Source organism: Rhinoderma darwinii, chromosome 1, assembly GCF_050947455.1.
Source record: "Rhinoderma darwinii isolate aRhiDar2 chromosome 1, aRhiDar2.hap1, whole genome shotgun sequence".
NCBI lineage: Eukaryota > Metazoa > Chordata > Amphibia > Anura > Rhinodermatidae > Rhinoderma > Rhinoderma darwinii.
This window is the reverse complement of record NC_134687.1, coordinates 468892365-468908684: the sequence shown is the minus strand read 5'-3', so window position 1 is coordinate 468908684 and position 16320 is coordinate 468892365. Positions and strand designations below refer to the sequence as shown.

Genomic DNA, 16320 nt, shown 5'->3' with positions numbered 1-16320 from the left:
TCTGGCCATTATATTTCTTGAATTCTGCATTTTTTTGCAGTTTCCCCCCCTGCAGGCTTTATCACTAATTTTCAGTTGTCTCTGGGCTTTTAAGTTGAGATATAACGCTTACAGACATACTACAGCTTTCTGGTATGTGCTTGTGTATCCTCTCTGCTCCTGCCCCCCTCCTCTCTGCATAGAGTTCGATGGGCAGCGTGTGTGTCTTTCTGTCTCTGCTCCCTCCTCCTGCTCCCACCTCCCTTCTCCATAGACTTGTATAGGCAGTCAGTGAAGAGACACACCCCACCTTCTACAATCTGTCTGTAACTATGGATGTATTTTTCAGACTATAAGATGCACTTTTTAGCAAGAATAAATCTTGCTAAAAAGTCCCTGCGTCTTAAAGTCAGCAGTCAAGAGCCTCGGCTGCGCCAGACCCCCCTGGCCGCTTCCTGCTGGCACGTCATTCAGCGGGGGAGTGATGTTTGGAGCAGGCTCACGCGCTGAGAGTGCTCGATACACTGCAGGTGTGAGCTTGGTTTTTCAGCTGACACGCTGCTCTAATGGCCAGGAACAGTGATCGCACTGTTCCTAGACGTTTAACTAGTTAAATGCCGCGGTCATTAACGACCTCAGCATTTAAACCGCTAGGAGGGGGCTGCCCCTCCCACAGCCTAATGGCCCCCGCCCTGCAAAGCGATTGGGGGGTGCTGATGGTTGTCATAGCAGCCAGGGGGCCTAATGAAGGCCCCCAGGTCTGCCTTCTGTCTGCCTCTACTAAGACATGCCTCTGGCAGGGCTTAGCAGGAACCTGTAAAAATGACAATATACTGCAAAACATTTCTATTGCAGTTTATTGTACCAGCGATCTAATAATCGCTGATTCAAGTCCCCTAGCGGAACGAACAAAATGTGTAAAAAAATAAACTAAAAAAAGTTACATACATTTTCAGTTGAGTTATGGCTCTCAGAATGTGGTGAAACGGAAAAAAAATGTAACAAATAAGTTTTTCCTGGGCGGAGCCTGACCGCTGAACGTGATGGAAGCATAAGACAGTGCTCCTCACAAGCCGGCTCAGATCCAGAACGAATAAGAGGCACATTTATACTAAAAATGGTGAAGACGGGAAAGGACAAACTCAGGGACACATTGAGCACCCCGGGAGCGCAAAAACAGCAAGCTGACCTGGATAAATTCCTGCAGAAACGGGATTTGCAAACGGCGGCTGGAGTTTCCAAAATGGCGCCGTACCCTGCATCTGAGGACTCAGATGCTGACAGCATGTGCGGTGCTGCTGCAGCGATCTCAGACACAGGAGGAATAACTAAATCGTTCCTGAAGAAAACCCTACAACAAGCCATAATGCCGGTTATGAAGGAGATCACAGAATTCAGGTCAGATTTTAAGCGTATGGGGCACAGATTAGAAGTGCTTGAATCGGCATTATCAGACACAGTAAACCATGCGGACTCAGTGGGGCACAAGCTGCAAGTTCAGGAGTCGCAAATGAACAGGGCACTGACTATGATTGAGGACATGGAGAATAGAAGCCGTAGGAAAAATATCAGGCTGAAAGGCCTGGCTGAATCGTACGCAGCTGAGGCATTACCTGCAATTGCGCGGCAAATATTTGCAGTCTTGCTGGGAGAAGAGAGGGCGGAAAAGGTGGTGATCGAACGGATCCATAGGGCCCTTAGACCTAAGCCTAAGCCGACAGAAACACCAAGAGATGTCATCTGTGGTCTGCTAAGCTACGTGGATACGGCAGCTATATTAACGGCTAACAGAGAACAGCAAAGGGTTACATTTGAAGGCTCTACACTACAGCTATATCAAGATATAGCGGCATCTACACTCGCAAAGAGGCGCATCATGAGACCATTGTTGGCGAAACTCCGGGAAATTAATTTACCTTACACATGGCTTTTTCCCTTCGGGTTGGCGATCATTAAGGAGGGGAAGAGGATCTTGATCCATACTCCGAACGATCTGGAAGAAGCATGGGAAAGATTGGGTATACGCCCGATTCCGATACAGAACTGGTTACCAGCTCAGACCGACATCACGCTACCAGATCTGCCAAAGATGGAACCTTGGTCTGTGTACTCCAAACACAGAACGCCACGCGGAAAGAAGCAAAGGGCAGAAGTCATGGAGGAGGATGTACCTTGAACTGTCCAGTCTTGTTCGTGAGCTATGCTGTTTTTGTTTCAATTATTGATGTCTCTAACTGCTAATCTTAAAATTCTACTGTTTGGAATGTTTTATAGGGTACATTATTGTGACTAATAGATAATATGATAATTTGAGGTTTTTGGCTATGTGGATAGAGGCCTACATGTTTTACGGTACTAGATGGGTGAAGAGGATATGTAGACCTCTATATATGTACTATGATAAGGAGCTACCCAGAATAACAACTTGAAGCAGCTAGGCCACCTGATACGTACGATATGCAACTCCAGCTAATGGAATATAGTTAGGTATGTGGTTTAGTACGTATGTTCTGAGATAATACTACTTGGACAAAAGGGCCAAGTATGTTAATGGTCAATATATCATCTCAGAAGTAATGTGGGTAGTGACCGGCAGTTATTCACATAAGACAGACATTCTATGATAAGTGCCTGTAAGGGAAGGTTATTTCCTTCCAATGCTATTGTTATAGATAATATGTTATTTTTTACTATTTGATCTCTCCTAAAGTGAGAATAAACTATGGATCTGAGCCTGGCCTCGGCTCAGGAATTTTTCCCTCCCCTATCTCCGTATGCAACGATGCTATGGTGATAGAAGTAGGTGGGTAGTGGGATTTCTACTACACCTATTAGGTGGTGTTTTGTATATGCAGCCCAGTTGGCCATATATGAGCGGAAGTTACATAGTGCCTGGACACTTATTGCTTGTTTGTATGTCTGTTTTGTTGTATGTTTTCCTCCCCCTCTTTCCTCTTGTCCTGCTCCTACCCTGTCGATTGTTTTTATCTACCCAAATACATGCCAAACAATACCTTAGCAAAATGAATAGCTTAATACATACTCTACAAAAATGGCGACAATAAAGCTAGCGACTTACAACACAAATGGGCTGAACTCGCCTCAGAAAAGGAACCAGATAATAACGCTGTTAAAAAGGGAGCAAGTATCTGTAGCCTTTATACAGGAAACACATTTTAAGGCTGAAAAAATACCTAAATTACCTACTAACTATTTTTCTTCGTGGTTCCATAGCTGCAGTTCGGGCTCTGCAGTTCGAGGAGTCTCCATAGCGCTACATAGAGACCTACCGTTTGTACTCCTGGCGAGGCATGATGCGAAGGATGGCAGAGCTTTATTTATCAAAGGTAAATTGGGGGCACTCACATGCACCTTAGCGAATGTGTATGTTCCCAACAAATCTCAGGTTCCATGGTTACTTCACACTTTGGAAGAATTGAGAGCTTTTGCAGAAGGCCCTATTATTATTGGGGGAGATCTAAATTTAACTATTAATCCAGAGCTAGACTCTTCAACACAAAAGTCAACCATTCCACAGATTGGTAGACGGAAGCTTTTAAATAAGTTACAAGAATTTAACTTACATGACTCATGGAGAATTCTGCATACTACACAAAAAGATTATACTTTTTTTTCTCACCCTCACCGTTCTCATCAGAGACTGGATTACCTGCTTATACATGCACATTTTATATCATCACTGGAGTCGGCCAGTATTGGACAAATTACGGTCTCAGATCATGCACCAACATTTATTACGTTGAAGGTAGCTGAGCTGTCTCCTAGAGAGTGGACATGGAGGCTAAATGAAGCCCTATTGGATTTACCGGATTTGTCCAAGACATTGACCGAGTCATTACAAACATACTTTGAAATCAATACCACAGACGACGTGTCGGGCACTATAGTATGGGAAGCGCATAAGACATATATCAGGGGCATATTAATCTCACTAGGAACTAAAGTAAAGAGAGAGAGGGAGAAAGGAATATTATTGTTGCTATCGCAAATTGCAGAGACGGAAAAGATACACAAAAATACCCCAACCAAAAAGCTACAATCGGAATTGCAAATTCTTCGGAATAATTTAAAAGATTCCTTGAACAAAAAGCTGGCAGCTAATATGGTGCACTATCACCAGAAGTTATACGCGCACGGGGATAAGGGGGGAAAGTTAATGACGGCACTGATCAAAAAGAAAAAAGAAAAGGCCTTTATTCATAGGATTAAAACATCAGAAGGAAATACATACACGAATACTGAGGACATTGCAGGAGTTTTTAGTGAATACTACTCGAGTTTATACAATATCCCGGTCCCTTCCTTGAACTCAGATATCTCCAGATCTATGCAGATTGAAGATTTTTTGAGGCCATTAACATTACCTACAATCTCGGCTGCAGATGCGGAGGAACTTATGACTCCGGTTACTTTGGCGGAGGTGTCAAAAGTGTTATATTCATTTCCCTCAGGGAAGAGCCCAGGGCCAGACGGGCTAACTATCAAATATTATAAAAAATTTAAAGATATATTATTACCTCCTTTGGTCAAAGCTTATAATGAGTTGCTAAGAGGAAATAAATTAACGGCACAGTCACTTGAAGCGTATATCACGATACTGCCTAAGGAAGGAAAAGATCCCCTCTTATGTTCTAGTTATAGGCCTATATCTCTTTTAAACCTGGACCTTAAAATATGGGCTAAATTACTCTCCACGCGAGTAAGAAAGTTCCTAAATACTTTAGTGCATTTGGATCAGAAAGGTTTTGTGCCAGGGAGGGAGGGTAGACATAACTCCATTCGCCTGATGAATTGCATACAGAAAGCGCATGATTCAAAAACATCCCTGGTGCTCATAGGTACAGATGCAGAGAAGGCATTTGATAGAGTGGCATGGGACTTTATGACAGCTACGTTAGCTAAATTTGGATTCCCAGAACCATTTATCAAAGCGATCCTTACGCTATATAGCAAGCCATCGGCGAAGATACGGGTGAATGGGGTTTTGTCTCCCTCCTTCTCAATTGGGAATGGCACAAGACAGGGATGCCCCCTCTCACCGTCTTTATTCATTCTGACTCTGGAGACTCTCTTGCAGGCCTTGAGGCAGGATACACGAATTGAAGGCTTAAATATAAACTCAAAAATACACTTGGTTCACGCATTTGCTGATGATATGCTACTTACCATCACAAATCCAGAGAGCGCTATCCCAGTTATTTTAGAAACCTTTCACAGCTATGGAATGGTGTCTAATTTCAAGGTAAACTATACTAAGTCGGAAATTCTTAATGTAACCCTACCGCAGAGACAGGTGAAGGGATTGGCTTCAGCTTCTGAATTCCAATGGCCCTCGGAATCTGTGAAATACTTAGGTATGCAACTACCCGCAGATCTAAGTGCACTATACAAATTAAATTATCAACCGCTCCTTCGGAAGATAAAAGAACTTCTTTCTGCCTATAATATTCCATACATATCGTGGATGGGCAGAAGGAATCTGCTACAGACCTATATCCTACCTGTGGTGCTTTACATTATGAATATGGTTCCAATTCTCTTACCAAGAACTTTCTTCAGGACAGTACAACAAATGATCTCAAAATATTTGTGGAAACAAAGAAGGCCGAGGATATCATACCGCAATCTCACAAGGAGCAAACGTCAAGGAGGAATGGGACTTCCAGATATAGAGGGTTACTACAAAGCTATACATCTACAAAGATGGTTAGATTTGGCAGCAGAGTCGGAGGAGCAGGGAGGGCTATCTAGGGACGCAGTAGGCGGATTAGATAATCCATTAGGAGTTCTTTGGGTGCCGAGCCAACAAGACATAGGAGCTATGAGAAATCCTTTAATGAAAGGCACTTTAGCGGTCTGGGCTAAGGTGGGCTTGACAGAGAAGGTGTTACCTCAACCGTCACCAATACTTCCAGTAGCGGCATTACCTAAACTTATTAAATTGGGGAGCGGATATAGCTCAGACCTATGGAAATGTTTTGCAGGAATTCAGATTAGAGACTTTATGTTAGACAATAGAGTACCTACAGCAGAGGAGATCCAGTCTATGATGCATGGTGAGGCTTTGAAGCTTAATTTTCTTCAGATCCATCACATACAAATAGCATGTACTAAATTTTTAAAAGATTACAAGACAACTAGAGAGCTCACATGGTTTGAGAAGCTTCTAGCTACTCATAGAGGGAATAAACATAAAATGTCTAAGATCTATCACCAACTTTCAGCAATGGAAGGGAGGGATTTGCCATCCTTCATAGCGTCGTGGGAAGCGGAGCTCGGACTGCGGCTGTCGGATCAGGAGAGGAATATGGTAATGGGCAACTCACATGGATTCTCTAGGTGTGTAAAACTACAGGAGAACCATTATAAATTGCTCACCAGATGGTACAAAACTCCGCAAAATCTTTATCGTATGGGTTTTGCCCCAAATGCTCTATGCTGGAGATGTAAGTCACAGGAGGGTTCTTTGTCACATATCTGGTGGACTTGCCTTCAGGTTAGACCCTTTTGGTCACAAATAGAAAGGAACATTAACTTGATATGTAATACAGATGTAGTTCTGTCGTTAGAGAACATAGCGTTGGGACTCCCTTCAAATTCTATGACTATGTCCAAAAAGTACTTACATACGCATCTGTTAGCGGCAGCAAAAATGTTAATTCCTTTGTACTGGCTACAACCTACTACTCCTTCCGTAAGTCAATGGATAGACAAAGTTAGTCAGATATGTCGCATGGAAGAACTTTCTAACAGAGTGGAAGATACTTATGAGAAGTTTGTGAAAATATGGTCTCCTTGGTTGCAACATAGAGATGATCTAATGAGAACAATTTCCTAAGTTTCTGATTTTTTATTGTGAGGTATTGCTGTAATCCTATTCACATCCTTACCCATAACTATCCCCTTGTATTACCCTTCCCCACCGTTCCATTTTGTCTTACCTCATGTTACCCAAAAATCACATGTTATGTGGTCTTAATCGAAATTACTGCAGTCATATGGATTTATCACTAAAGATTGGTGAAAGGTGTTAATACATTGAGTAAATCGAAACACATCGTTGATGTTTCTTAGAAATTCATGTTTAGCCATGTGTTAGATACAAGTGGATGTCACTGCTCACATTGGAAATGTACTTTTTCTTTCCTCTTTTTATTTACCTTTTCCTTTCAGCTAGCACATGTTAAATAAGTCCAACTGAATGACAATAATTCAATGTTTTTTGTACGACACAGGTAACTGTAGTGTCAGTTTTGTATTGTAATTTGTACTTTTATACTAATAAAAACAGATTTGATAAAAAAAAAATAAGTTTTTCCTTTTGTAAAAGAAGTAAAATAGGAAATTATGGTTTTCATTTTCTGTTGTTTAAAACCTGGGTGCGTCTTATAGTCCGAAAAATACGGTAAATGATAAAGTTAATCTTTATCAGGTAAACTATTAGATTAGCATAAGTTGTTTGACAAGTCAGTGCCCATTTATTTCTAATTAATGCCGTTCCCTTTAACAGTCGTAGCTTTACAAGGGACTTGCATTGCCCGCAGCAATATGCAAAAGTTGTAATCCCCTCCGAGCATCAAATACACCGGGAACACAGCGGGGAAACATAGAGCTGGCTGGAGAGAAAAGAAGCACAGGGTTATTCTTTTTGCTTGTTTTAAGAAAATGCTTGAAAAACTATTTTGTCACCAGTTGTGGTTGAAGATGAAGTGGTCCACACATCCGGTGTCTGTCTTGTTTTAGGTGTATGAATCTGTTTTACTGCTGTTTCTCTAAATGAAAATGTATTCCTTCTGAAAGCAAAACATGAAGGTTTTATGGGCAGTCGTGCGGCTGTCTTCAGGACGTTTATCCTCAGAAATACTGATGCTGCCCATTAGCCTTACTGTGAATGGAGAAAAAGAAGTTGTTCGAGAGTTTGGAGCTTTGTATGAATTACGTTCTGTTGTTTTTTTTGTGGTAAAGGGCTTCTTTCCTTTTTCATTATTTCTTAGCCTCAAGCAATATCTAAAATACACATCCAACCTCAAGGTAAGATTTTACAGCGATATTAAATGTTATGCTGCTGATGTAGTGAAACGCGTGGCTGTTTTACGAAGTCTGAGATTACAATGGCATCTGTTTTAACAACTTCCAATGATAACTTCCAAATTAGCTAGGTAAGGAACAGAGGATTTCGTAATGTAGTCTCTACTGTGCATTCAAAAACATATATTCGCAAATTGCGCATCACTATCGGCATAACAAATGATTGAAATCCGTTTTTTTTGTGATGCAGATGTTATTGAAATGTGAGGCCGCATGGTATCATTTAGTCTTTCTGTTTCCCTGAAGCAAGGAACGGTATCATCAGATGTGTTTCCGGCTAAAATATCTTAAATGTAATCGTCAATATAACACAGGGAAAATAGAAATAGGAGAAAACTCCCCAGGGGCTACGGTGTCTAGACCAGTAAAAGTAAACCTGGTATTCAGCACTTCTATGTATTATTTATTAGTGTTTAATTTATTGTACCTTCAAAATTTGTTTTTTATGTACTCTTAAAATATAAACAATTCTTCATTGCGTTCTCAGAAGGTCCATATATTTGCGTGTTCAGCCTTCTGCTAATGTTTAAACATTAGGCATAAATGCCAATTTGCAGGTGTCCCATTCTGTGTGGCGAGGTATCGGCTCTGGCACCCAGAACCAAGTTTACCGAAATTGTGCCCTTATTGCAGAAGGTTCCACCCCATTGTGTGAAGAATGATATGAATGACCAGTTGCATCGTGTGTGTGTGTGTGTGTGTGTGTGTGTGTGTGTGTATTTATTGTATAGAAACGGTGCCGTCATATATTTTAAAAGTAAGCACGTTTTAATTTGGTGATCCCATATTGGGCTGGGCTCACGTATACTGATAATGGTGCCGCACCACTGAATACTGCTTTTGAAATCACATGATTTTTCTGCAATCGTGTAGTTTGTCCTTAAAGGGGTACTCCCATAATCCTCATATTTCACCTATCCACAGGATAGATGATAAATGCCTGATTGGTGGAGGTCCGACTTCTGGGGCCCCCTCCCGATCCGGAGAATTGGGGTCCATGAGTGCCCTATGTGAATGGAGCTGTACAACGCATGCTAGGTCACTTTTGGCTTGGCTCCATTCACTTTTTATGGGGCTGCCAAAGATATCCATTAACATAGAGCACTCTGAAACCCCCGTTCTTAGGATCGCGGGGGGTACCAGTGGTCAGGCCCACACCGATCAGACATTTCATCACCTATCCCGTGGATAGGTGATAATTGATTATTTATGATTGGGATTATGGGAACCCCTTTAAAGGGACAGTGTCATAATTCTTTTTTTTTTAAATTTATTTATGTGTTTTTATTTAATAAAATATTTTATTGACTTTATTTAATTTTTCACACACAGTTTTTTTTTTTTATTAACACTTTCTTACTTTACTGGGGGCTGCCATGTTTTATTTCATTTGTGTATGTGTCTCTTAACGACACATACACAGATGGAATACGGCAGCAGAGCTGAGTGTGTGTCTGTATGTAGCTGTGCTGAGTGTGTGTGTAGCAGTGCTGAGTGTGTGTCTGTATGTAGCAGTGCTGAGTGTGTGTCTGTATGTAGCAGTGCTGAGTGTGTGTGTGTGTGTGTGTGTGTGTGTTTAGCAGTGCTGAGTGTGTGTGTGTTTAGCAGTGCTGAGTGTGTGTATGTAGCAGTGCTCAGTGTGTGTGTGTAGCAGTGCTCAGTGTGTGTGTGTGCGCAGCAGTGCTGAGTGTGTGCGCAGCAGTGCTGAGTGTGTGCGTGCAGCAGTGCTGAGTGTTTGTTTCTCTGTGTAGCAGAGCTGTGTGTGTAGTGTGCGCAGCAGAGCTATGTCCTATTTTTGTGCAGCGGAGTATGCACGGGCGCCGCTGATCCTTCATATCCGCTTATCAGCTGTTTTGAAGAATCAGCGGCGAGCACCTCCCCCCCCCCCCCCACACACACAAATCCCCCCCAAACATTAAAATCAAGCGTTTTTTGATGTGGTTTTTGGCACGTAAAATGCACCAAAAAAACGTGTCAAATACACGCCGTGTGAACCTGTCAACTGAAAAGTCATTCACTTAACTTTCATCATTCTAAGGGTATGTTCACACCAAAAATGGAAGCCGGACACTGCTTAAAGAGGCTCTGTCACCAGATTTTGCAACCCCTATCTCCTATTGCAGCAGATCGGCGCTGCAATGTAGATAAGAGTAACGTTTTTATTTTTAAAAAACGAGCATTTTTGGCCAAGTTATGACCATTTTTGTATTTATGCAAATGAGGCTTGCAAAAGTCCAAGTGGGCGTGTATTATGTGCGTACATCGGGGCATTTTTACTACTTTTAATAGCTGGGCGTTCTGACGAGAAGTATCAAGCACTTCTCTTCAGAACGCCCAGCTTCTGACAGTGCAGACACAGCCGTGTTCTCGAGAGATCACGCTGTGTCGTCACTCACAGGTCCTGCATCGTGTCGGACGAGCGAGGACACATCGGCACCAGAGGCTACAGTTGGTTCTGCAGCAGCATCGGCGTTTGCAGGTAAGTCGATGTAGCTACTTACCTGCAAACGCCGATGCTGCTGCAGAATCAACTGTAGCTTCTGGTGCCGATGTGTCCTCGCTCGTCCGACACGATGCAGGACCTGTGAGTGACGACACAGCGTGATCTCTCGAGAACACGCTGTGTCTGAACTGCCAGAAGCTGGGCGTTCTGAAGAGAAGTGGATGATACTTCTCGTCAGAACGCCCAGCTATTAAAAGTAGTAAAAACGCCCCGATGTACGCACATAATACACGCCCACTTGGACTTTTACTTTAAACATGCCCACTTGGACTTTTGCAAGCCTCATTTGCATAAATACAAAAATGGTCATAACTTGGCCAAAAATGCTAGTTTTTTAAAAATAAAAACGTTACTGTAATCTACATTGCAGCGCCGATCTGCTGCAATAGCAGATAGGGGTTGCAACATCTGGTGACAGAGCCTCTTTAACAATTTGAAAATACCTTTTCCTGGCTTCCCACCCAGATTTACAGCAGCTGTGAGTCAGGTTGCTTTGCCTTATTCAACTTGCTGTAATTCTGGAAAGTGCTCCTTCTGGTGGCCAACATAGGAAAACATGTCAAATTATTATTTAATTTTTAATACTTTCCACCATGTGGAAGAAGAGAAAAAAATACAGCAAAGAACTTAAAAAATATAATAGAAATAAGTAACTTACTTTGAAAAAAAAAGGTTTAATTCGCGGCACATTCCCTTTAAAGAGAATCTTCATCTTTTTATTATTATAATTTTTAGGTCCAAAATTCAATCCGGATTAATTTCGTAAGATATCTTTATTATTGAAACTTTGTTTTTCTCATACAGAGCTCTAAACCCATTGCATAGACATAAAAGAACATGCTTGCTGCCTGCAGCCGCCACTAGAGGGGGCATTGGAGCTTATTGCATACTGTCTTATTATTGAGCTCAATAAATAAGTCTACAATTAGCTCTCAAGCTCCCTCTAGTGGTGGCTACAGCCAGCCAGCATGTTATGTTTTATGTTAACGCCTATGCAGGAGATTTGCATAAGAAAAACAGAGCTCAGACCACGATATAGGATAATAGAATAATCTGCACAGAATTTTAATCGATTTAACAAAAATTTATCCGGGATGGACATTCACTTTAACCACATTGCACTCCTGGACGTACTATTCCATCATGGTAGCTGTATCGTTCGCGCTCCATGACCTAATAGTACATCACGGGAGGATCGGCCATTTCGGCCGTCCTCTTGGCACATCCAGGAGCTGTGACAACTGCTGTCTCGTACAGCAGTTGCCGCAGCTCCTACAGTTCGGACCGATCGCGGTGGTCCCCGCTGATTAACCCCTTAGAAGCTGCATTCAATAGCGATAGCGGCTTCTTAGGGGTTAAACCACGATCGTGATAGCGGCCGGCGATGGTTGCTATGGCAACCGGAGGCCTAATAATGGCGTCCGGCTATGCCATCTACGGAAGCCTAGTGGGTCGTGATGAAGTCAGGACCCACTATGCTTGCTGTCAGCGAATAGCTGACAGCTCAAATACACTGCACTATGCATTTAGTGCATTGTATTAGAATTGCGATCAGGGCCTCTTGCCCTCAAGTTCCCTAGTGGGACAAGGTAATAAAGTTAAAAAAAAGTTTTAAAAGTAAAAATCACCCTTTTTCCCTTATCAGTCCTTTTATTATTAATAAAAATAAACTATACATAATTGGTATCGCCACGTCCATAACGGCCTGAACTACAAAAGTATTTTGTTATCTATCCCGCGCGGTGAACGCCATAAAAGAAAATAATAATAAACGATAAGAATGGTACTGATCAAAACTACAGTTCGTTATGCAAAAAACAAGCCCTCATTCTGCTTTCTTGATGTTAAAATAAAAAAAAGTTCTGGCTCTTAGAATATGGCAACACAAAAAGTTAATTATTTTTTATAAAAAGTATATTTTTGTGCAAACGCCAAAAGACATAAAAAAAACGATAAACATAGGGTATCGCTGTAATCGTATCGCCTCGAAGAATAAAGTGAATATGTCATTTATAGCGCACGGTGAACGCTGTAAAAAAAACAGGAATAAAAACCAATAGTAGAATTGCTATTTTTTAGACATCATTCCTCTTAAAAAATAGAATAAAAACTGATCAAAAAGTCGCATTCACCCCATGAAAACGACAATTAATTCTATAAGGGTTCTAGTTTCCAAAATGGGGTCACTTTTAAGGGGTTTCCCCTGTACTGGTACCTCAGAAGCTCTGCAAATGCGACATGGCACCCAGAAACCAATCCAGCAAAATCTATAGGTCAAACAGCACTCCTGCCTTTCTGAGCTCTGCCGTTTGTCCAACCAGCAATTTATGGCCACATATGGGGTATTGCCGTAATCGGGAGAAATTGCTTTACAAATGTTGGGGTGTTTTTTCTCCTTTCCTTGTCAAAATTAAAAATTCGTACCTTTTTATTGGAAAAATGTGATTTTCAATTGCACAGCCTAATTCCACAAAATGCAGCAAAAAAATCAGTGGGATCTAAATGCCCACTATACCCCTCGATAAGTTCCTTGAGGGGTGTAGTTTGCCAAATAGGGTCACTTTTGGGGGGTTTCCACTGTTTTGGCACCACAAGACCTCTTCACCCGGACATGGTGCCGAATAAAAAGGAGTTCTCAAAATCCAGGTTCTCCTTTGCTCCAGAGGCCTGTGCTTCAGTCCATTACCGCACTAGGGCCATGGAATAAAAAGGATTTTCTGACCAAAAAAATTTAGTTTGTAAATTTCACCTCTACTTTGCTTTAAATTCCTGTGAAACACCTAAAGGGTTAATAAACTTTCTAAATGCTGTTTTGAGTACTTTGAGGGGTTTCTAATATATAAGGCCCCCAAAGCAACTTCAGAACTGAACTGGTACCTAAAAAAAGAGGCTTTTGAAATTGTATCCTTGTAGCCTTGTAACATCCTAGAAAAATTAAATAATGTTCAAAAAATGATGCCAACGTACAGTAAACATATGGGAAATGTGAACTAGTAACTATTTTGGCTGGTATAACCCTCTGTCTTACAAGCAGATGCATTTAAATTCAGAAAAAATGCTATTGTTTTCAAATTTTCTCTAATTTTTGTTATTTTTCACAAATAAACACTGAATATATCGACCAAATTTTACCACTAACATAAAGCCCAATGTGTCACGAGAAACCCATCTCAGAATCGCTTGGATAGGTTTAAGCATTCCGACGTTATTACCACATAAAGTGACATATGTCCGATTTGAAAAATGGGCTCTGAGTCTTAAGGCCCAAACTAGGCTGCGTCCTTAAGGGGTTAAGGAGATACTGTCACCATGACGTAACTGTTAAAATAAAGACATCAATATGGTACCTTAATAGAATGGATAATATTATACACATAAAACGTCCCCTCAAAGGGTGAAGAGGAAGCAGTTCCTGTTTTGTGGAGTTACAGCAGATGTCACATGAACTAGTTGAGAAGGATGTGGTAAAGTTTCCACTGCTTCTCTAGAGTCCGGGAGAGCACCGTATCCTTCTAAATCAGTTCATGTGATATCTGCTGTAACGCCACAGAACCTGGAAGTGCCTTTTTTTTTTTTTAATTTCTCTTTTTTGGCAAAAAGGGTTTTCCCGCAGTTGACATTTATTACCTCTCAACACTTAGTAGAAAACAAGTTTCCCTATCCGGGAGAACATATGAACTGCATGTACTTGTTGTCCTTGGTCAGACTCAAAACCAGGACCAGGAGTGTTGCAAGGCATAAATGTTGAATGACACACAGCAGGAAGTAAATGTAATTATATGAAGTAGCAGTAACGACTAAATACTAATACCTATCTGTAACGCCGTGCAGATCGCGACCTCTCAAGGGGCCAGTGCTCGTGTAATTGCACCTGTCTTCAGGCTATGCACTTGTTCTCCAGGCTTAAGGGCCCCTCCCCCACTCCTTCTTGCCTGAGCAAAAGCATTCGTTTGTTCCAGTTCTGTGCTGAAGCATATGTTCGATTCTGAATACTTATTATTGACCCGGCTTATACCTGACTGCATCTTTGTCTGCCGCCTATCTCGACTACTGCCTGTCTTTTATTAACTCTGCATGCCCTACGCTTGTCTAATTACTTACACTGACTACTGTCTTGGTCCGGCATCTTGCTTACTTCTGTCTCTGCTACATCAGCTGTTACTATCCTAGACTCCTCCTGAGGTAGCGACCCGGGAGTTCCACGCAGCAAAGTCTAGATCCCTGTACAGGGGATAAAGATTGAAAACAAGGAATTCCCTTAGACTCCACTCCTGGGCTTAGCTCAAATCCAAAGCAACCCAGTGAGTCCATATCCGCTCCTACAGGCTCGTGACAGTTTGCTCAGGCCATGGACCCCACTGATGCTCCTCTGCCTGAGGTCGGTGAGATGGCGACTGAACTTGCACTGCCAGGACCAGTTGTCCTGCAGAACATCTCTACTCGTTTGAACACTTTGGCATTACTTGCACAGCTATCACCTTCACAACCACTTCCAAGCAGTCCTGGTCCTCAAACGCCTACTACTCCTCGCGATGGTGGGGACACCAAGTGGCTTCCCCATCTTATGTACTATTCATTTTGAAGTCCTGGCTCATCATTTCTCCTCTGACCCAGCACATACCTCATGTCTCTTCTGTCCGGTGAATCTCTGGCCTGGGCCTCTTCGCTCTGGCAATGGAATGATCCGTTGATGTCCAGTCTGCAATCGTTCTTGGTGTTTTCTAAGATAGTCAACAACCTCTGCCTTTAATTTGGCGAGAAATTATTTCTTGAGGCACTGTCCTGTGAAACTAGGAAAATGCCAGTGCCTTGGGCAGGTAGCAGAGACTACCATAGACAAGGTTTCCCCTTCTCACAAGCTTACATTTCTCTCATCTTGGCTATCCCAGGATCCTGATTTACAGTTCAAGCTTTCTTGAATTCGGTCTCAACTGGCAAATTAATCCTTCAGTCCTTGGTACTAGATTCTAATGACCCAGCTGAAGAAATCATGTACTATTGCTTCTGTGAGTGGCAATCTTCTTCCTTAGGTTATCTGCTTTGCCACAGTTCCTGTGACCCTGTGGGTGGAGGAACTCCACAAGGAACAAATTTCGCTTTACATTTTTCAATAGTCCATCAGTCCACTCCTTTTGGGTCTTCTATGGTTTCAGAAGTATGCACCGGTCATTGACTGGCCAGATTATGTTGCCTGCCAGTCATTCGTCCGCCATTGCCTTTCTTTGGAACAGGGTTTCAGTGGCCTACCAGAGCCTTATGCTGACTTGGCTAACATCTTCAGTAAACAACAGGCAGAGATTCGACCTCCACACAGACCTTATGACTGCTCTATTGACTTGCTTGCTGGTGCTATTGCTCCCTGTGACAAGATTTACCTTTTTATCACTCCCTGATATGATGCCATATCCCAGTACTTCTATGAGAATCTGGACAGGGGTTATATATGCAAGTCTTCATCTCTTGCAGGTGCTGTGTTGTTCTTTGTGGAAAAAATGATGGCTCTGTGCCCCTGTATTAACTACGGTGTGCTAAACCAAGTCACGGTTAAAAACAAGTATCCTCTGATCTCTTAAACAGGATGAAGGGAGCCAAAATTTTTGCGGGACCTTAGAGGGGCCTACAATTTTATTTGCATCCAAGAGTGTGATGAATGGAAAACGGCTTTCAATACTCGTGATGGGCACTTCAAGTATCTAGTTATGCTTTTGGTCTCCGTAATGCCCCAGCCG

The 16320-nt window shown here is 42.1% G+C and overlaps 1 protein-coding gene across 3 annotated transcripts in view; it reads left to right on the top strand.

Annotated features, from left to right (window-relative positions):
- Positions 1-16320, top strand: part of GLT1D1 (glycosyltransferase 1 domain containing 1) — a 115766-nt gene that overhangs the window by 22774 nt on the left and 76672 nt on the right. For all 3 annotated transcript variants that reach the window (XM_075833421.1, XM_075833402.1, XM_075833412.1), the window contains exon 5: positions 7995-8031. In XM_075833421.1, coding sequence (XP_075689536.1) covers positions 7995-8031 — 37 coding nt within the window. The remainder of the gene's footprint in view (positions 1-7994; positions 8032-16320) is intronic.